Source organism: Lycium barbarum, chromosome 10 (genome assembly GCF_019175385.1).
Source record: "Lycium barbarum isolate Lr01 chromosome 10, ASM1917538v2, whole genome shotgun sequence".
Classification (NCBI taxonomy): Eukaryota; Viridiplantae; Streptophyta; class Magnoliopsida; order Solanales; family Solanaceae; genus Lycium; species Lycium barbarum.
The window spans coordinates 5,177,366-5,198,839 of NC_083346.1; the positions used below are offsets into that span (position 1 = coordinate 5,177,366).

The window sequence follows — 21,474 nt, forward strand, 5'->3', positions numbered from 1 at the left end:
TTTTTGTTTTTTTTTTTTTTCTTCTTTTTAATAGTAGAGGGGCTAACTTCGCATTTATATGGTTTGTTGAAAGATGGTGAACAAAGATTGTGCGATTTACGAAGAGTTTAATCAACAGTGGAACTCTAAATACATCAAAGAAAGTGGGGTACATCTTATCTAATTATGAATTATAAAACTAAAAACACTACACCTGTATGATACGTTTAATGATGAATCACAATGACATACATACATATATATATGTATTATTATCAATAACAATGAAACACAGGCACATACATCTAATTATGAATTGTAGTTACATACATTATACATATATGGTCATATAATCAAGAATTGTAATGAGTTATGAATTATATTTATCTATTTATATGTCCTATCATTTAATTTTTTGATTGACTTAAGTGATAATTTAACATATTAAACCATTTCACTTAGTGTACAATGGGGCTAGTTTTTTATTTTATTTTATTTTTTTAATTGGAAATTTAGGTCTAAACATATACATATATACTCCCTCCGTCCCATATTACTTGTTCACTTTTCCCCTTACACACTCTTTAAGAAATTATAAATAAAAGTGTACTTTTACAACATTACCCTTATCTGTCTCCAATAAACTATACTCCAATCAATATTTTTTACTTTGAAAAACAATTAATGCTACGGTCAAAATAGGAAAACTTTAATTAATTCTATCTTGGTTTTGTAAATAGACAAGTATTTTGGGACGACTATATTTAGTAATGTGGCCGACTAATATGGGACGGAGGGAGTATATATTTTAAGACCTCAGTTGACTCAACAAATAACCTTAATTATATATTTAATCTATTTTTTTATTTAATATAACTTTTTATTTATCAGTAATGTTGTGTACAAAAAAGGTCAGACCTTGACATTTTTCCATGACATCACTATATCATGCAATATCCTTTGGCTCATGCAATACTATTAAAGGGCTTCATCGGCTCAACCTAATATATGTAGGAGAGGTTGTATGTGCAAAAATCAACTGATAAATGGCCGAAGAATGGAGTCCTTTAACACCGGAGGAGGAGGCGGAGAGGGAGATGCTTATGAATATGATATCAAAGGGGCAAGAAGAGATTCCTTTGACACCGGAGGAGGAGAAGAAGAAGAAGGAGAGGATAACATACTTAGAGATGAAGAAAAAAGCAATTGAGAATCCATTATCTGATGTTCCTTTTTTCCCATTTGGACCAGGATGTGGTGTGATGCCTGACTTCGGGCAGAAGTTTGAATGCAAGTATGATATATTACAAAAGAGGCCTTTAACAGAGGAAGAGGAACGTCGATTCACATATGGGATGAAAGTAAACCTTCCATCTTTCCCACCTTTACCATGGGATAAGAGGCAAACAGTTCCTCTCACCCCTGACCTCGTTCTACAGTTCGAACAACAACGACAACAGTGTACTAGTATTACTAGTACCAGTAGTACTGTGATGTCAAGGGAGGAGAAGCGACAACAACTTGCAGCACAAGGAAGATGTCTCGATGGGTCGTATCTAACCCCATATTGCAAGTGTGACAAACAATCCTGTGGATTCCAACCACCATATCCCCCAGAGTTTGCCCCAGTTTGGCTTGCATACAAACGTCAGATTCGTCAATCCCATGTAATGTTTCCCCTTCATGTTGGTCAAATTTCTGCCTGTTTCACTAATTCTATGAATTACCTGTGATGTCTAACTGGGAACTGTATTTTGGCATTAAATCTGTGTTATATTTTTGATTTAAACTTAACTGGCTGCTATAACAGGCAATTTAGATAGACTTTTGGGCTGCCAAACCTAGGTTACACCCTTGTGCCATATTAATCAACAAAAAACATCCCTTATCTATCCCAAAGTTGCAATATTTATCCTTCTGTTAGATTTGTCAAAAAACTAATGGCTACATAAAACATATGCTTTTCCCAGAGATCTTCCTGTTCTGTCCTTTCCAGTTGTCTTCTGCAATAAATCTTGAGCTATCCAACATCCTCCCACAGTTGCACTAGAACCCAACATCAAAATTAATTAACCCTTTTCCTCACTTCTCTTGTTCGGGGAACTAGCTTGTTTTCTTCAGTTTTCTGAAGGAATTGGAAAAGAGCTTATAGATAGAATGGATTTGGTGAACTCGGTGTTGAACTTTGTTGTACCACCAACAAGTTTGGTGATATTAGCTTGTCCACGGCCAGTGGTCTTTCATGAAAGCATGAGAATGTTTTTTTTTTTTTTTTTTTTGACACACTTTCTTTGGTGAAGATATGAGGATAAACTTGTTATTACCACTGAAGCTTCTTTTAGTATTGGAGAGATAATGAAAAAGTTTAACTAAAATTGACAACACCTTTTCAGAATTATGATTCTATATGCTCTTCACTCTTCAGTTTGGAACTTTTTCTTTGATATTTATCTCTTTTGAGCAACTTTTTTGATAAATTGATTTAGCGATTGTGTCTTAATCATGAATCCTCCTGACTTTAGGAATCCGTAATAAAATTTGGTATCACAAAAAATATGATGGTGTAGAAGAGTTCACGTAGATGATTTCTCTTCCCAATATTCTAGGCTATTCAGAAGGAAATAGTTTCTTGACAAAGACTAACGGAAGGATGAATATTGCAACTTTGGGATAGATAAGGGATGCTTTTTTTCATTATTATAGCACAAGGATGTAACCTATGTTTGGCCCATAGTCAGGGATGTTTTTAGCCCAAAACTCTTTTATTAGCCTTATGATTTGGATACTCTTAATCACTCACTCTAGTGTTGGTTTCTTTGACAGTGTTTTGACATTGACGACCATCCCCCTTCGCCTTTTGGTGCTGCAGTAGGACCATTAGCACCACATCATGATTTCAATGGCAAGGCTGAGTTACTGATGGAACTGGATAACCGTGCTATCCAAGAATATAATGAGAAAGAGTGCAATGTATATATACACCTTAACTTGCTTTCTGTGATTTGTCCCCGACTATCCTTCCCTTTATTTTTCAACTAATAGTGACTCTCCTTGCAGGTTACCAAATACAAGGTTTTGAAGATTGAGAAAGTGAATCATTCGGTGACTTCATACTATCAATATTGGATGACCGTGAAAGTGTTAAATCTAACTCTTGGTACTTCTACCGAGACTTTTCAAATCCATGCTGGTAAAAGTATCCTCAATGATGATGATAAAGTTATCTACTGTTGCCGGCCTAAAGAAGAGGTATTTTTTGTGTGTTCGTTAGGTGAAATAGGTCATTTCTAAATGAATTCTTTATTTGTTTTTTATGGAGTAGAATGGACTGGAAATGGTAACTATAGGCATTTGCTTTCTGTGAACAATAGCTAACTTTTACTTTGGTTTGTTTCTCCGAACTAATTTACAGGCCATTGTTGGTTTGCCAAGCTGCGATGTTTGTTTTGGCTTGCTGCCCAGAGAGGAAGCACTTGAACTCTAGTTATTTAAGTTTGGACTGTTTGAGGTTTCATCGTTGTAGTTTAAGTTATATAAATTTGGTCTTTGTTGAGATTCTATGATTTGTAAGTTTTAGTGCTATACTATGATGTTTGACCTGGCCTCTTTGTTGATTGAAGTATTAGCTATACTATCACCAGGACAATAGCTTTCTAAATTTAGTACTTTTGTTGAGAACATTTCAATCTCTCTAGTTACAAGCCCTTTACTTTGGGAAGTGATCCGAGATCTGTTTGTTATTTGAAGTATCTGATAACTTTTGTGATTATGGTTATTGTATAGGAGTTGTTTTGCTTTAAACGAGCTCTAAGGCTACTAACTGTTGCTGTTAAGCTTTAAGCATTTGGACGCAAGATAAGAGGATGAACTCAACATCTTACTAAGAGAAGTACAACTTTCATAAAACAATTGGTTCTTTATTTATCATTCACTCTTTGTCATTCCAATATCTATTGAGGTTTTACTTGCCAGTCCAACCAAGTTTGATTCAGGGACTCTTTTAGTTATAAAAGCAAAATTTTTAGAGACTTGAAAAGGTTTGGTGATGCCTATTTGAGTTTCATTAAGCGAAGCCACCTCGAATTAAGGAACGAGGTTCCTTTAGATCATAGGCATAGGCATGATGAAACTATCTTGAGTTTTTTAATGCAAATTGGAGCGAAATTTATATCCTTTTCTCTTTTCCTTTTTTAAGGCAATCGTAATATTCTACTTGTTTCTCTTTCTGGTAGAGTTAGGGCTCGTCATCATTGAATAACTAGATGTGGCCACAGCAAACTCTAGAACTTTTACAGCTACATCATTCTACTATAATTGCTGAGAACGTTTGAAACTAAATTAGGTGAAATTAGGGCGGACTCACTAATATTCTTATGAGATATGAATTAGGTGAAAGAGTATACGAGGTATGAAGAAGGTAAAGGGCAGTTAGCTTTTAGCATATCTAATCTAGCAAGAAACCCAATTAAATTACTTTACATAGATAAGGCGGGGTTAGGAAAAAAAGCTAGCTGGAAGTAATCTCTTGTTCTCAGTGAAAGCTAAAGGCCGAGGTACAGTAGGATTGTGGTGCGTGCTCTCTTTATTGTGCAGATGCGCTCCTGGTAAGGGAAGCTTGATGTAAATCGATCAACCCTGCCCTATTCAAGTGATTGCCTCGAGCCGAGTGAGTTTTGTTGGTTTGCCAAGCTGTGAGTTTTGTTTTGGCTTGCTGCTGGATAGGGATGTCATTGGAGGAAAGGAAGAGGTACTTGAACTGTAGTTATTCAAATTTCATACTGTTTGAGATTTCATCATTGTAGTTTAAGGTATTTTGATATTTGGTCTTGGTTGGGCTTCTATCCTTTGTAGCTTAGTGCTTTAGTTTTATATTTAATCTGACCTCTTTGTTAATTCAAGTATTTTTATCATATATTATATCACCTGGATTTTACTTTTCTAAGTTTAGTACTTGTTTAGACTATTTCAATCTCTCTGTTATAATAAGCCCTTTACTTTGAGTAGTGATCAGAGTATCTGATAGTTTTAATTATTCAAAGAATTTGTTATTTGAATGATAGCCGTCCTATCTGAAGATCACTTCTCACGGATTTGGAGGCTAAAGGTGCCTCCAGAGATAAAACACTTCATCTGGCAATGCAGTCATGATCGACTGTGAACTCTGGACTATCTTATAAACTCAATAGCTCCGCCTCTTCTACATGCCCTAGATGTCCACTCCAAGTTCCTGAAACAATGCCACATGTCTTGTTTCATTACACTCAAGCACTAAGCATTTGGCAATCTCTGGGCATAACCAATTTAGAATCCTCCACTAATGAGCCTTCGTCCTGGCTTCAAAAATTCATCAGCACTCTCACTCATCCACTTGTCAAATACCCTCCTATATCCTAATTTGCCTATGGCACATCTGGCTACATAGAAACAAGTTCCATTTTGAGAAACCAATGCTTCAATTAGCTTAAAATACATTCAGTAATCAATAGGGCTTGTGAATACTACTATCTATCAACAAATGCCAAGCCCCCTGCCCCTTCTCAGCCCTTATATTTCAAATGGCATCCACCACTGGATGGCTTTTCCAAATTAAAAAAATTTGATGGTGCAAAAAAAGGTTCTACTCACAAGTGTGGAATAGGTGGTATATTTAGAAATACTGCAGGACTCTGGCACCTTGGATTTGCTGGTACAATCAATGCCAATAGATGAGTGGAAGCAGAAATCCGTGCTTTCTTGCAGGGCTTATCACTGGCAGTAATATATAAGCCACAACCACTAAAAATTGAAGTAGTAGATGCCATGGACCTAATTCAGATGCTGGAAACTGATAACTCATTATTTTTCTCTATCTTGGCTGATTGCAGACAATTGTTGAACGAGCTCGATAGGCCCTAACTTGGCCATGTTTACAGGGAGCAAAATCAACTAGCGGATGCAATGGCTTAATTGGAATTTGAAAAGGAATTTGGAAGCAGTGTCGATATTTTTGTTAACCCATCGACTACTATCAACTCCACGCTAGGAAAAGATCAGTCGTTACAAACTTTCCAACGTTGAGTGAAAATGACTGCATCAGCTTCTCTTATCGACAATGCCCAACGACCACTGGACTATGATTGCAGCCCATTTCTTTTTGTTGTAATGTTTTGATTAGCATGCATCCCTATAGACAGAATGTAGTAGCTCTGATAGGAACCTAACTATGTAGTGTTTTAGGTAGTTTAGCTATGTAATAGTTGTATGTCCACAATTAAACTTTTCCGTGTAGTCATCGTTGTCACAAATTTTCTTTTTATCAAGTCAATTCGGTACGTTTGAAAAATTAAGATTCTTAATAGATGTCTCACTAAACATAGAACGATAATAGTAACAATATTGTAGTATGCCATTACTAAATATTTTCCTTTTTATTTTATTTTTAATTTTTAACATTTATCTTTGAGCGTAGTGATAACTAATTGGATAAAATTATTAGATTAACGACAAGTGAGGAAAAGTCTCCATTATTAGTTGTTGAAGAATATTAACTAGTTGATGAATATTGACTTCTCATTGTGCGCATTGAGGGGTCATTTGGTTGTTCGTTAGATCTAATTAAACATAATGGATTTTACTTGTTTGCTTTTGGGACATGAAGATAAATAATAAAGTAAAATGTAAAAGTGAATGCTAAAATGTGTGAGTAATTGCACACTTAGCATACAAAGCCAGCCACATGTGACACTCTTCCTTATTTAATTTGTTGGCAAAAAATGATTTCGAATTGGTAAGGGGATTCTTCCAATAATTTGTCCGTACCCTAAAATGACACAAGTGAACCAGTATACTAAGATATTTTGAAGTAACATGTGTAGGATTCAGCAAGATGACCTTGTCAATTTGAAAGAAGAAGTGTTATCTTATCTTTTGATTAGGAAAGTAGCACATACCTAGAATGAATATTTTATTCTTGATCAATTTAAAGATCCTCCTCTCTATATTTAGTTACCATGGTCCGACTTTGTATGAAGCAAGCCTCCCTAGACAGGCTCCAAACCAAAGTGATGAAAAGGCAAATGATCGTATATTGTAATATAGTATTAAAAAAAATATGAGAGAAATCTTTTTCATTTTTCTTATATATTAAAATACTTTAATGTTAAACTTTCTATTTTGTCTTTAATGATATATTTTTATAATTACAAAAATATCATGACATATTTAAAATTATAAGTCCAAATATTTCTTTTTTCCCTATCTTATGCTCAATAAAATAAGGGAGGGAGAGTATTTCAAACCTGCCATAATTATTTAGTAAAAAAGAATAAATATAATGAAATATAAAAAAATCTAAATAATTTTTTTGATTTCTCACTCGGTGTCTGATGTCCTTATTGGGGCTCGACTATATCCAAATTCGCTCAGGGAAGTATCTCTTTTTTCGCTATCTTATGCTTAGTAAAATAAGGGAGGGAAGAGTATTTGAAACCTGCCATAATTATTTGGTAAAAGTATAAATATAATGAAATAATAAAAAAAATCTAAACAATTTTTTTTCTCACCCAGTATTCGATATCCGCATTAGAGCTCGACTATATCCGTATTTGCTCGGGAGAAGCGCTCGCTATCAATTTTTTTCACACGCAAAGTTTCAACCCGAGACTTCGATTAAAAAAGAAGGGCGCCTCATTCACCGTGCCACGTCCAAAAAAAAAAAACATAAACTGTAGCTCAGTGGTATGACCCAATAGTTGAGAGAGTTCAGGATCTTGAAAATAAAAAGCCCCCCCCCCCCCCCCCCCCACACACACACACACACACAGTGAAGAGGAAAAATGAGCAAAAAAATGGATTCATCTTCATTAACATGCAAGAAATTAACAATAATTACAGTATTAGCAGTTTTAATCCAAGCATTTGGTCTTGCTCTCTTTGTTCTTGGTTTCTTCCCTGTTAAGCCAGCACTCTCAGGATTCAGGTACTCAATTTATATAAAGAATTTATTTTTTTGATTTTTCAGTTTCATTCTTGAAAACCCAATTATGTAATTTGTATTGAGATTTTCTGTTATTCTTGATTCTTTTTTTCTTCAGTGGGGTTGAGAGTTTTTATCCACCTGGAACAGATTCAGCTGAGTTTCATAATACAACTAATTTATCAGATAGTCAGCTCAAATATTTGTACCAGGTTGGTGTCTTTTTTCTTTTTTTTTTTTTTGGGGGGGGGGGGGTTATTTTCTTGGGTTAAGAAGATCATATTTGTAATTAAAAGGAATTTATTCATATTGTGTTCATCTTAGATATTGTTTTTGCTATCCCATTTTATATGAAGTACTATATATAACCGATATCATTGTGTATTATGCATACATTGGCATGTTACTACCAGGGCTGGAGCTAGGTTGGGCCTAGGGGTTCATCCGAACCCTCTTTGGCAAAAAATTACCTTGTATATACAAGTTAAATTAATTTTTATGCATATATGGTTAATGTTGAACCCATTGCAGGCTTCTTCATGTGTTTACTTCTTTATATTCTTGAACCCCCTCAGTAGGAATCCTGACTCCTCCGCTGGTTACTACAAAAGGTGCTTCTTTTAATGGGATTTTCGGGGCGGGGGAGAGGTTTGGGGGGGGGTTGCTTTTTGGGGTAAGAGGATCATATTTGTAATTAAAAGGGATTTATTCATATTGTGTTCATCTCAGATATCTTCTTTTCTATCCCATTTATAAGAAGTGTATATAAACTGATATCATTGTGTATTATTATGATTACAATTTGCCATGAACCACAAAATGCCTTAAGGTTCTTGAAAGTTTGAAACTTTTTGGGATTTTACAGGAATGTCTATTTCAATAGCATGTCATGTTGTTTTCGTGGGTACTTGTTGAGAGGATCATATTTGTAGTAAAAAATTATTTATTCAAGTTGTGTCAGCTTAGATAATGTGTCGTCCTATATATATGAAGTATATACAACTGATATCATTGTGTATTATGATTACAATATGGCATGTTACCACATAATTTTTAAAGGTTCTTGAAAGTTTGAAACTTTTTGAGAACTTTATAGGAACGTCTGTTTCAATAGAATTCATGTTGTTTTTCCGGTGTACATGTTGACGCCATTGTTCTGTTGCTTTTGCAACGGATACTTTAAAGTGCTCTATTGCCTTAATACAACTAATTTATCAGATGCTCAGCTCAAATATTTGTACCAAGTTGGTGTCTTTTTTTTTTTTTTTTTTTGGGCGGGGGGGGGGGGGGGGGGGGGTTGTGTGGGTGAGTTATCTTTTCGGGTTAAGAAGATCATATTTGTAATGAAAAGAAGGGAAAAGGGTCAAATTTACCCTCCAAGTATGGTTTATACATTATATTTGCCCTCCGTTAAAGTTAAGGGTCAAATTTGCCCCTCCCATTAACATACTTGTTAAAATTGCCCTGATTATGGATGGAAGTATGACTAGGACTCCTTATCAGTCCACATAGGCGCCATGTGTATAAATAAATTTGTTTTTCCTTAAATCTTAGTGTAAAAACCATACAATTAAATTTTGTCATGTATTTTCTCTTTTTATTAAAAAAAAAAGAATACAATACCTAATCTTCTTCTCCGCCATCGTCATCGCCCACCGCCGCCGGTTAATTTACTAAAAATAACCCATTACTTTCCAACTTTCCACTGTCATAGCAGGTTAATGGGTTTGGGTAAAAAAGTTGGCAAGTAATGGCTTACTTTTAGCAAATTAATTGTATGAGGAAAGCTGTACCTTAGGTGATAACGAAGGTGAAAGCAAGGAAAATATTGGATAGTAGAGGGATTCGGGATTCCCATTGTTGAAGTTGATTTACATACTGATAAAGGGGTCTTCTGTGCTTCTGCTCCAAGTGGTGTTTCTCCCGGAATGTATGTTTTTTGTTTATATTTTGTCATAGTCATGAATTTCAAGTTCCACTGTCATCGCCGGTTAATGGGTTTGGGTAAAAAAATTTGGAAAGTAATGGGGTTACTTTTAGCGAATTAATCGGCGGCGGTAGACGACGGTGGACGGCGATGACGATGGCAGAGAAGAAGAAGGGGTAGTGGTGGTTTGATGGAGAAGAAGATTAGGCATTGTATTCTTTTTTCATAAAAAAAGAAAATTCATGACAAAATTTAATTGGTATGGTTTTTACACTAAGATTTAAAGGAAAAACAAATTTATTTATACACGTGGCGCCTGTGTGGACTGATAAGGATTCCTAGTCATGCTTCCATCCATAATAACGGCAATTTTAACAAGTATGTTACCGGGAGGGGAAAATTCAACCCTAACTCTAACGGAGGACAAATTTAATCTATAAACCATACTTAGAGAGTAAATTTGACCGTTTTCCCTAAAAAGAATTTATTCATGTTGTGTCAGCTTAGATATCATTTTGGTTATCCCATTTATATGAAGTATAATAAATTGATATCATTGTGCATTACTATGAATACAATTTGGCATGTCACCACAAAATTTTTTGACGTTCTTGAAAGTTTGAGAATTTTACAGGAATGTTTGTTCCAATAGCATGTCATGTTGTTTTCTGGTGTACTTGTTGATGCAATGTCGGAACTGGGTGCTCAAGCACCCATTATGTTTTGTCCAAACACTATTTTTAATCTTTGTTACTGGAAACTTGTAATAACATACAAAGATATTTACTAAGCATCCAATCTTAGAAAGTAATAATTGTAAATTAAAGTCAGTTGAGCACCCATGACTAAAAATATAGGTCCAACACCATGTTGATGCCATTTTTCTGTTGCTTTTGCAATGGATATTTTAAAGTGCTCTATTGCCCTTAACAGTTATGGTGTTGAATTTGGTAAAACTGCAGGAACTGTCTTTGGTGCCTCCTTTATTTGACCGGTTGATACTCATGGTGAGTGGTTTTATTAGTTTAATGTTGCTTGAAAATGTTTTACTAGTGAATCCTTCAGGGCTACTTCTGGATGAAAACATGATTACTATTTTTGCTGATAAAATCTATTTGTTTAGGTTATTGATGGTCTTCCAGCCGAATTCGTGCTTGGGAAAGATGGTGAACCTGCACCTAAGGCTTTCAAGGACGCTATGCCATATACTCAATCATTATTGAGTAAGGGGAGAGCAATCGGGTATCATGCGAAGGCTGCACCTCCTACTGTCACAATGCCTCGCTTGAAGGTAATCGAATTAGTTTTAGAGAACTTTTCTGTTTCGAGAATTAGGCTTCTGAATAGCTGTGTGCTTGTAGGCCATGGTTTCTGGTGCAGTTGGGGGATTTTTAGATGTTGCTTTCAATTTCAACACACAAGCTCTGTTGGATGACAACATAATTGGTTAGTTGGAAAATCCTTGTTAAGATTCTATTTGATAAAGTGGAAAATACTTTTTAAGTTATAGGCTTATATCTTATCAATTGATTAAGTGGTTTCCAGATCAGGGGTGTGTTTGGTACGAAGAATTTTTTTTTTTCCTAGAAAATGTTTTCTTGGAAAACAAGTGTGTTTCTTACTTATTACTCCCTAAAAAGAGTCCACTTAGCCTTTTTTTCTTGGATAAAAAAAAGAGTCCACTTAGCAAATCAAGAAAGAATTAACCTTATTTTTCCATATTTGCCCTTATTAAGTATTATATGATCAAATCTCAATGCCCATTTAATTAGGGGTAGTTTAGTCAAATTACCTATGTTAGTATTTTCTTAAGGGGTGTGCAAATGGTTAAGTGGACTCTTTTTTTGATCCGGAGGGAGTATCTAGTAAGCAATTTTTTTTTAATCTCATGAGCATTTATATGTAATCTAGCAAAACACTATGGGGGTGGGTAGTGGGGGTTCAGGGGTGCGGAGGGTGGGATGGTCAAGGGGTGGGGGGTCGGGGTGTGTGTGTGTGTGGGAAGGAGACAATGAACTTGGAATGTCACTTATGTAACTTGTTTTCCCTTTTTCCACTAAGGAAGTCGGTTTTACTAGAGAATATTTGTTAGAATATTTTGACCAACTCCATACCAAGCACATCCTAGATACCTTAACATGGCCCATTGTTTCTCTTCCTGTTACAGTTCAATTCCTAAAAGTTGGTTGGAAAATGGTGATGCATGGTGATGAGACATGGCTTAAGTTGTTTCCTGGAATGTTTTCGAGGCATGATGGTGTTAGCAGTTTCTTTGTAAGTCTGTTTAGTACCAGGAATTTGAAGCATTCTTATTCAACAACTTTTTTCTCTCCTGTTGCTCTTGTAATGGTGTTGCTATTTTTCCCCCTCTGCTGGTGTAGTTTGTTCTGTCCCAATGTCATCCTTTAAGTTAGTGCCATTTCCAGTTTTATTGTTTTTAAGTATCTTTTCCTTCATTTATTCTCTTTAATTTCTTGATTTGTGAAAACATAGGAAAGTGCTTATACTTGGTGTTGAAACGTTGAAGTTTTTAGCTGCTTGTGGAATTCATCCTGCAGGTTAAAGACACTGTCCAAGTAGATCAAAATGTGTCTCGACATTTGGTTGATGAACTTAGTCGTGCTGACTGGAGTCTTCTGGTAATCTATTTGTCCCTTTATTTGTTAAGACGTTTTCCTAAGAACTAGTTAAATGTTGCATGTGTAGATATTTAAATATCAGGGTTTGGCATATGTGGCCCAATCCTGACTTTTGGGTTTTGCTTTGGCTGAAGGAGGTCCTCAATTTGGGAAATACGGTGCTACAAGGCTCCTAGGGCATTTTTAGCAGGAAGCGAGCAACGAGCAACACTTCATCACAGTCTTCAAGAAAAAAAAAATGGCAAGCAAATATCTAGTATATATGGGCTTAGTCCTTATACTGAATTTGACATATAACCTTACTGCAGTCAAGGAAATATTATCATTTAAAATCAACTGAGAAAACAAAGAGAACAATAGTTGCTCAAAATGATAGAATTAAAGGAGCATACCCAGTGGCAGCAACCAGAAGAAGAGCAGCGACTGCTGGCTTTCTGTCTTACAATGTAGCAGTAGTTATTATCCTTTAATCCCAACTCAGCCTGAGAAATGATCATCGTAATCGTGTACTTTTGTCTAGGTTCCATCGTCATCTCATCATTATTGATGTGTGTAATTCATCAAGGTTAATTTACTTTGACATGTGATTGAGAAAATGCCTATCCCTAGCAAATTATGTTTTAGCTTATTTGAAAAGTTGTTCCTTCAATGAACCGAGGCAATCTAAGTTTTGGTTAGCTATGGAAGGAAAAGATCCAGATCAATTGCCGCAAGTAGAGAGAAGAGTGCTTCTCGCCCCAAGGTCTTGCCTTGGCATAGATAGTTAGATAGAAGTGAGTGAATGGAGCACACTTCGTCGAACTGGCTTCACTTTGTCAGTCATAAAGTGTTAAAGGCTTCGTGTAGTGGCAACTTGCTATGCATGTGAAGTGCTCTTTATTACATGTTTTGCTTTTGACCAAAGCGCTAAGGCCTCGTCGCTTAGGTTTATCCAACCCAGCTTCTAAAGCATTGCTTGGTTTAGTGAGGACATAGTGCCTTTGCCAGTAATGATAGTCACTATTTTTACCACTTATGAGATGCTGAAGTAAACAGATTATCCTTCTTGAGTATATATCGAACTGGTCTTCATATAAGATGTTCCAGAATCATGATTCTTAAGTCTTATTTTCTAAGGCCATACATGTATAGTCATCTCCTTCCGTTGAACAACTATATTTTCATTTTAATTGCCAGTTTTATTAGCATGCCCGCGTGATGTTTGAAATTCCGACCAACACTAGTAAACTTATTGAACAGACGTCTAAATCATTTTCCTTCTGAATATGGCTTATGTTGGTCAGTTATATTCTAAATGTGGCATCATATGAGATCCATGAACATGTTGCTGGTGGTTCATCTGGTTCTTTCTGTGGAGTTACTTTTTGTTTGCCACTACTTGATTTAACACAAGCTTGCACTATTTCAGATTCTTCATTATCTTGGCTTGGATCACGTTGGACATCTTGGTGGGCGCAATAGGTGTTTCCCTGTTACTTTGCATTGACATTCCGAAGAAAAAAGATGGTAATTCATTCATAACATTTTCTTCGGGTGTTTATTTACAGTGTGCTGATGGCCCCCAAACTCGGAGAGATGGATGAAGTGATCAAGACGATCGTTCTAAATTCTTTACCTACCAACAATAATGATCAAGGACGGACACTCTTGGTTTGTGTGTCTTCCTTTTCTCCAAATGTTGTGTAGCTTAAAGTGTATCAGGCTTTCTTCATGATAAAATTATAGTAGAGAAGTCAGAGACCATGTATTTATTATTCCATTAGTTTCTCTAATGTGACAAACATATAACTGTATCTTGGATCATAGAAACAGAAATGTAAATCCTACATCAGTATTGTCAAATGCAAAAAAGTCCAAAGTCTACTGGGGCTTTACGTGCAAAGGCGTAATTAAAGTGTGAGATTTATTAAAGAAAAGTGCAATGAGAAATAAAATAAAATGGATGCATGTACTTCACACAAAAAAATATAGGCACAAAAAAATTATATGAACAAAGGAATTGAAAAAACTACAACTAAGTGAAACATAGAAGTAAAAAAGACCTGTAAATTAAGCGCCTCCAAAGGAGTCTTTAACAATATTGACCCACATGTTGATCAAATTTAAGTATTATTTATTCTTTTTAGTTTATTTTAACATCTGTATATGGTAATGTGACAACACATCACCTAATATTCCTGTTGAATGGTGGAGCAATTGTCAAGGCATCATACTCCTCTAGTTTTTGAAGATATCATTTGGTTACTCAACAAACATCATATTTCAATATACCAACTGTGGTAATCCCTTGTCTTGTTTATGGTATGCACCAATCTGCAGTTGGTAGTAAGTGACCATGGAATGACTGAAAATGGAAATCATGGAGGATCATCATTTGAGGAAACTGACTCTTTGGCACTTTTTATTGGTCCAACAACTTTTGGAAGTACATCAGGCAATCCTAATAAAGCCAACCAGGTAGGTGACTATGAATTTTATTGTTGATTCATTATATTTAATGGATTATTTCATTGGTAGAAGTTAAAATCACTGTCCATTTATTATCATTTGCACGTATCAGCTCTCTTCAAGAAACAGTTGTTTGTGTTAGGTGGTTAAGGTGCAGGAGTACCTCCGTTCTGATTAGTATGCTTTAAGAAGAAATAACCAAGTTAGCACAAAGTCTCCAAAATATAGCTAGTGTTTCACCCATGTTGTGCTTGGGAGCTAATAAAAAATTATGTAATAACACAAATAATCGTTTTGTCTGAATTAAAATAGAAATTGGAATTAATGAATTGCTAGAATAAGTTTTGTCTGAAATTTTTTTAAATTTTTTTGGAATACAAGTATTGTTGAAAGTAATTTTATAAGTAGTGCCTTTATGGCGTAGTCTTTATTGAATGCTTTAGGAAGTTTTCATTTTCTTCTTAAAAAGATATCTCTGATAGTAGTTGCAGGTTTCCTTAATTGAAACTGATTAGACAGATTATGTATTCAATTTTTATTCGTAAATCTGGTGTTTCAGGTGGACCTTGCTTCAACTTTATCTCTTCTTTTTGGTGTCCCGATACCGAAGAACAATGTTGGCATGTTGATGGCAGAAACTTTTAAATCGTTAACAGGTCCGATTTGGTAGTTTATGTTGTGAATGTCTGAGCCATATAGAATGTTGATATTCTGGTGATAATTGTTCAAGTTACCTGTAATACATCAAATGACTAGTCTAGTTTTCTGAATTGTTTCCGCTTTTTCAGTAATGGTTCTACACTTATTTAATATACTCCGACTACATTCTTTTTGGCTGTTGCTGATTGAACATGTAGTTGATGTGGCACAAAATTTGGCATGTTTAATCATGGGAGTTAAATGCAATTTAATCTGATGTGATTGCTAATTGATGTAACCACAGTTTTACACGGGGCACTTTCCAATATTATTTTCAGTCCTGTCATTTTTTGTGACCGTCTTGTTAAAATCATGTATTCTCATCTTTTTTTAAACTATATATGGCTTTATAAAGTTAGTCATGTTTCTTTTTCATTTTTTTTTCAAGTATTTCAGTTGACCAACAGCTGAGGTTATTGGAGTTGAATTCTTGGCAATTGCTTAGGCTACTTGAAGCGCAATTACCTGGTTTAGTATGTGAAAACTTCTCATGCGACGACTTCAGGGATGATAAATCTGAGAGGACAAGAGGTTACAGTAGTCTGGAAGAGACCTTTTGTTGTTTGTATATGAAGGCTGCAGATCTTCAGAGATCTCGCAAATCTGGGGAACAGAAAAGGTGGTTGATGGTTTGTAAAATCCAATTTGATATACTTTTTCTCAGAACTTAGGGGAAAATGCTAATTCTTGTGTTGCTTTCTTATATTTCGTGTGGATTGGCTAGTGAGGACAATTTTCACAGTACTCTTGTGGCATATCATAATTTCTTAAGAACTGCAAGTGAGTGGCTATCTCATAGAGCAACTGATGTGAGTTTAACCTTATAAAAGTTTTCTTTTTGCATTTCCAGAAAGTAATAGAGCAGAGTGTTCCATTTTTTTCTCCCATATTATTACTCCCTCCACTCCACAAGAATTGATGTTTTAGCCTTCACAAGTTGGTCCAAAATAATTGATGTTTCACAAAACCAAGAAGGTATTTAATTCTTTTTCCCACGTTTTCCCTTGATACATTCCTAATTCATGTACAAATTTAAAGATGTATACAACACATAATTAAGGATATTTTAGTCAAAATCCCTCTTAATCTTAGGAGTAAGTGAATTCCTTAATCCATGTGCCCAAGCCTAAACATCAATTATTGTGGACTGGAGGGAGTACCTTTTTGCAACGTTCTTATAATTTTAATTTAATGTTTTTCAGAAACCTGTTGGCCGGCTTATATTTGGAGTAGCAGCTATGCTCGTTTCATGTTTGATACTGCTAAGCCTTCTGTTTCTTCTAGGGAAGCAAGTTTTTTCTGAGCAGAATCAACAGTTTTCTAGTGCCAATCACTACCTGAGCTGGCGGCATTTGGATGAAATTTTTATTGTGGTGGTAATCATTATTGTTGTCATGAGCATGGGATCTAGTTCTCTGGTGGAGGAAGAGCAATACATATGGCATTTCATGACATCCTCGCTTTATTTGTTATCTCTCCGAAAAGTAATGCAGCAAAATACAAATAATTATATCCAGATTTGGTCAACTTTTGTGATTCTAATTTCTGGGAGATTTTTGAGAGGATGGCATCAAGGTGGTGTTAATTGGACTCATCTTCCTGACATTTCAAAATGGTTGGAGCAAGCAGGAAGCCCTTATATAAAATTGTTCCAGCTGGTTTCCGGGAACCTCTTAATCAGCATAAGCTTAGTTTCTCTTCTGTGGTCCCGAAAGTTGAAAAAGAACTTTGTGACTGTGGTTGCCTTGATGCACTTATTCCCAGGGTTGCTTGTTCTGCATTATATCACTAAATATCAAGATGTTGCATTCAGTACAGGTAGTTATGATGCTACTTTAATGGCTCAGATAATTTATGCAGTCCTAGGTTTCTGTTCAACTAGTATCGTTGTTGCTGTACCATGGTGTATTCCTCTCCAAAATCATACGCTTTCTGTGCACCAAAGAAAGGCTTGGGGTTCATGTTTTAGGGATTCTGCATATGTGATTGGCTTGAGTTACGTGTACTATTGGTCTCTTTTACAGCTATTGCTGCAGCAGCCTATAAACTCAATGCCTGTACTATTTCTATTCCTACAAGTACTAGCTAGCATTTGTCATGGTTCTACTTCCAACCAGCATCTAAGGCAATGGGTTGAGGTCAGTCAGATCTTTTAAGTATTTATCCAAGTTTCTCGTTTTGCTTCTTCCTTTTTGAAATTTACGACGTCTTTGTCTTTGAAATACACGAGCAAGTTGTAACTTCCTAGTTGACCTAGCTTGTTCTTGAAGGAAGAAAACCCTAGAAAGATTATTACCCGCTTTGGAATTCAAAACATTATGAAACGTTTTTTTAACATCAAAGATAACTCTCTATCCGTTATTTCCTTTTCCGAACTGCTTTGAATTGTTTTACCTTGTGCTGAGGGCATATCGGAAACAACCTCTCTACCTCCAAGTTAGGGGTCAGTTCTGTGTACTCTCTACCCTCCCTGGCTCCCACGTTGTGGGATTACACTGGGTATGTTTTTGTTGGTTTTCCTCCCTAAATATTTAAGTTTTATAGTCAAAATTTGATTTATGCTATTACTAATCTCTCTTAAAGTTGGTCGACTATTGGAAAGTTAAAAGGGATAGTTAGAATGGGAACAAAAGGAGTAATGATGACGATAAATATATGATTAAAAGAAAAAGCAAAACAACAATGACATCAGTAATATTGCCAAATAAAATATGATCCAAAAAGAAAAAAGAGAGAAAAGAAGAAGGCAAACTTCATTTGATGAAAATGACCAGGAATCAACTTGTAGGCTCCATATTACGAAATTCAACAAGTATCTTTGTTCATCCTCAATCTATTTTAGTACTAATGCAGGAAAATATCCTTTGCTTGGATGAGGGTAACATCAATTGTCTTAGATTCTAGAACAGCTAAATAGATGTATAGCTTCTCCATTGCTATCAATTTCTATAATTCTAACGAGGTTCACTGACATTCAGTGTGTGTTCGGTATGAAGCAAAATGTTTTCTTGGAAAATATTGTCCCAAAAACATTTGTATATAATCTAGACAAATACTATGGGGGGTTGGGTTGGGGGGGGGGGGGGGGGGGGGAGGGGACGGGGTGTGGGGTGGTGAGGATGGAAGCTAGGGGATAGGGGTGAAGATGAGGCGTATTGGAGGGCAGGGAGGATACAATCAACGTGGAATGCTACTTGTGGGAACTTGTTTTCCGATAGAAAATATTTTCCAAAATTTTTGACCAATCAAACATGGGAAATTGGAAAACGCTTCCTTCATACCTAACACACCCTCAACATGAATTAGTCTGTTCATGTTCCCCTATTGTTCAATATGCATAATATTTTATGTGGTTAACAGCTCTTAATACTATAACTGCTCAATACTAGTTTCACAAGTCTTGTTTTTCTCCTTTTCCCCTGTCAGGTTGCTGCACTTTATTTTATGGGAATGGCAGGCCATTTTGGTCTCGGCAACACCAACACCCTAGCTACAATCGATGTTGCTGGGTCTTTTATTGTAAGTTTCTTGCGCAAAAATCTTAATATTGTGTTTCATACTAAATTTTCTGTGTGCTTCATATCGGAAATCATCCAATCTTATGTTCTCTGTTGATTTGATTGCCAGGGTGTCTTGAATCACTCAACTGTACTTTGCGGCATCTTAATGTTCATTATTACGTATGCTTCACCAATGTTATACCTCCTTAGCATGGTGATGTACTCTTCTGCAAGTGGTTTCATAGTTTCCCAGAAAGGCGACTTTGGATCGTTGCTCAAGAGGACACTTGGTTTTCCTTGTCTGGTCCCATTGGGCTTGAATTCTGTCCTTTTGATATCTTACACAATTGTGTTGCTGCTAATGAGGAATCATTTATTTGTTTGGAGCGTATTTTCGCCCAAGTAAGTGTCACCACAAGTTCAATCAGTATGCATGTATAAATTTTGCTTCATCATATATCCAACTCTTTCATTGTAAGACAAGTTGTTTAAAATAGTTATTGTTCTTTCTAGGCTTCTAGCCTGCTTGGGCAAGCTTCTGGTAAGCCTAAAGTGCTTTTTTTAATTATATATAAAAAAGATGTTTATTTAAGAAAGTTGAGGTGTTTGGCATAGCTTTTCGAAAACTGCAAGTGTTTTTGAGCAGTAGCAGAAACTGTTTTTCAGTAGCTAAAAAATAGCTTTCCTGCAGAAGTACTTGTAGAACCTAGGCCAAGCTCAAGTAACTGCTCGAATATAGGCATCAACGCTTTTCAAATTGATTAGTCAAACATGAACTGCCACTCCCCATTCAAAAAACACTTTTCAAAATAAGTAGATCTTGGAAGCTTGGCCAATCATACTATTCCAGTTATCCTTTTAAGTCCTCTGTTATTTGTCTCATTTTGAATTTGTTTTGGAGATTAAGAGTGACATTTCTTTTGTTCAGGTTCATGTACGTTTGTGCTATGACAGTTTGTGTCTGTCTTGGTGTATCTGTTGTAGCTTCAACTGTGATCTATATCTGTTTGGTATTGGCATCCCGAGAAAAGTTGCACACTCATACAGACTAGTCTCAAGAAAGAGCGTGGCATACAACTAACCGGATCCAAGTGTTCTTCCATCGAGAGGTATGCCAGTTGCTTTAGCCTTTAAGGTGATCTAAACATTCTGGGGAAGTTGTTGTGAATTAGAAGGAAGCATACTACGCCGAAAGCTAGATTTCGCCATAGCCTTCCACACTTCAACCAATACAATTTTGATAGGAAAACTTATACCATAGCAGGTAAATGATTCTTTTTTCTGTTCAGTGGCCAAAATGGTTGATGGGAAACTGAGAACATTGAGATGCAGATGTTGATTATTAGTTCGAATCTGTTTTCTTGCCATTTTCGCGTAGGTTAAAATGAGTTTTGGCAGTTTCAATGTAATATCTGTGTGGAAGTTTTAGTCCGTGAACACATACCTTCTAGTCTTGAAAGGCTTTTAATTTGTAAATTGTGGTGTTCCTTTTATAGTTTGCTATTTTATCAATTTGGATACATAATGTAGATTTGTTCATGCTCAATTTGGATTAAAGAAACAGTGCCGGCTTTAGGGTGAAGCTGATAAAGCAAAGGGTTTCCCATTTTTCACTATTATAGGTTTATGAATTAATTTTTGAAAAAATTGAGTATTTTAAAGTAAAAAGTACAATTTTTTAATTTAAAAATAAAAGAAAACTTCAAAATAAATATGAACAATTCGAAGCATATGAAAAATATTTTTGGCTTGTTATTTAGTAATATAATTTGAGGTCATTAGGTGATGCGAATATGAAAAAAACATTAACTTAACCGCAAAAGTTTCTTAAAAATAAAAATCTTAAGGAAAACGGTACAAGTAGATAAGAATATTTTAATTAGTATACTCAGTTAGATAAAACTACTTTGATTATTTTTCAAACGCATAATGCTTTTAGAATAATGTTTACAATTCTTATAAAAATTGCATTTTTGGAAATAAGTTTTCAGAATAAAATTGATAAAATCTTATTTAAGAATTAAGATTAACAATGTCTCAAGAGAGATCAAATGAAAGCTGGCTCTACAAATAGTTGAGAATTCGGGAAGTATGGGTCGAGGACAGATGGAGTTTGTTCAATTGCGGCTCTTCCACGTACGCCTTTCTTCAACACAGCGGTAACGGTACATGACAATGTGATTGCAGCTACCAACAAGAAGAATCTGCGGACTACTTGGCTGCGGGCCGAGTTATGCCATCAAAAAGTCATGGTTATACCAAGCAAGTCATAACTAGTGTTGTCAAGAAATTGGTTGGTAAAACCAACGATGTTCATATCTCATGCAT

The 21,474-nt window shown here is 35.6% G+C and overlaps 2 protein-coding genes across 3 annotated transcripts; both read left to right on the top strand.

The window, feature by feature from the left end:
- The first annotated feature begins 843 nt into the window (after nucleotides 1-843).
- Nucleotides 844-3,625, top strand: LOC132615324 (uncharacterized). Its single transcript, XM_060329909.1, has 4 exons — nucleotides 844-1,646; nucleotides 2,803-2,949; nucleotides 3,037-3,228; nucleotides 3,392-3,625. The coding sequence occupies exons 1-4, from the start codon at nucleotides 1,026-1,028 to the stop codon at nucleotides 3,461-3,463; spliced, it is 1,032 nt and encodes a 343-aa protein (XP_060185892.1). The 5' UTR covers nucleotides 844-1,025; the 3' UTR covers nucleotides 3,464-3,625.
- Nucleotides 3,626-7,760: 4,135 nt separating this feature from the next.
- On the top strand, nucleotides 7,761-20,664 carry LOC132613874 (GPI ethanolamine phosphate transferase 2). Of its 2 annotated transcripts, XM_060328159.1 has the most exons (17): nucleotides 7,761-7,936; nucleotides 8,052-8,145; nucleotides 10,823-10,867; nucleotides 10,984-11,151; nucleotides 11,222-11,306; nucleotides 12,028-12,134; nucleotides 12,419-12,499; nucleotides 13,908-13,960; nucleotides 14,047-14,149; nucleotides 14,819-14,956; nucleotides 15,507-15,603; nucleotides 16,043-16,265; nucleotides 16,371-16,455; nucleotides 16,849-17,784; nucleotides 19,073-19,165; nucleotides 19,274-19,548; nucleotides 20,075-20,664. In XM_060328159.1, the coding sequence occupies exons 1-17, from the start codon at nucleotides 7,794-7,796 to the stop codon at nucleotides 20,196-20,198; spliced, it is 2,850 nt and encodes a 949-aa protein (XP_060184142.1). In that variant the 5' UTR covers nucleotides 7,761-7,793; the 3' UTR covers nucleotides 20,199-20,664. The 2 variants fall into 2 exon arrangements, with proteins under 2 accessions (XP_060184142.1, XP_060184143.1); XM_060328160.1 differs by lacking the exon at nucleotides 16,371-16,455 and having other exon boundaries at nucleotides 16,043-16,275.
- Nucleotides 20,665-21,474: the final 810 nt, after the last annotated feature.

Bases quoted from the DNA above. Each gene is read 5' to 3' on its own strand.
- LOC132615324 (XM_060329909.1), top strand. From the start codon at position 1,026: ATGGCCGAAGAATGGAGTCCTTTAACACCGGAGGAGGAGGCGGAGAGG. The intron at 1,647-2,802 runs GTAATGTTTCCC...TTTCTTTGACAG, and splicing joins GTCAGATTCGTCAATCCCAT to TGTTTTGACATTGACGACCA. The intron at 3,229-3,391 runs GTATTTTTTGTG...ACTAATTTACAG, and splicing joins GTTGCCGGCCTAAAGAAGAG to GCCATTGTTGGTTTGCCAAG.
- LOC132613874 (XM_060328159.1), top strand. From the start codon at position 7,794: ATGAGCAAAAAAATGGATTCATCTTCATTAACATGCAAGAAATTAACA. The intron at 10,868-10,983 runs GTGAGTGGTTTT...CTATTTGTTTAG, and splicing joins TTGACCGGTTGATACTCATG to GTTATTGATGGTCTTCCAGC. The intron at 13,961-14,046 runs GTGTTTCCCTGT...GTTTATTTACAG, and splicing joins CATCTTGGTGGGCGCAATAG to TGTGCTGATGGCCCCCAAAC.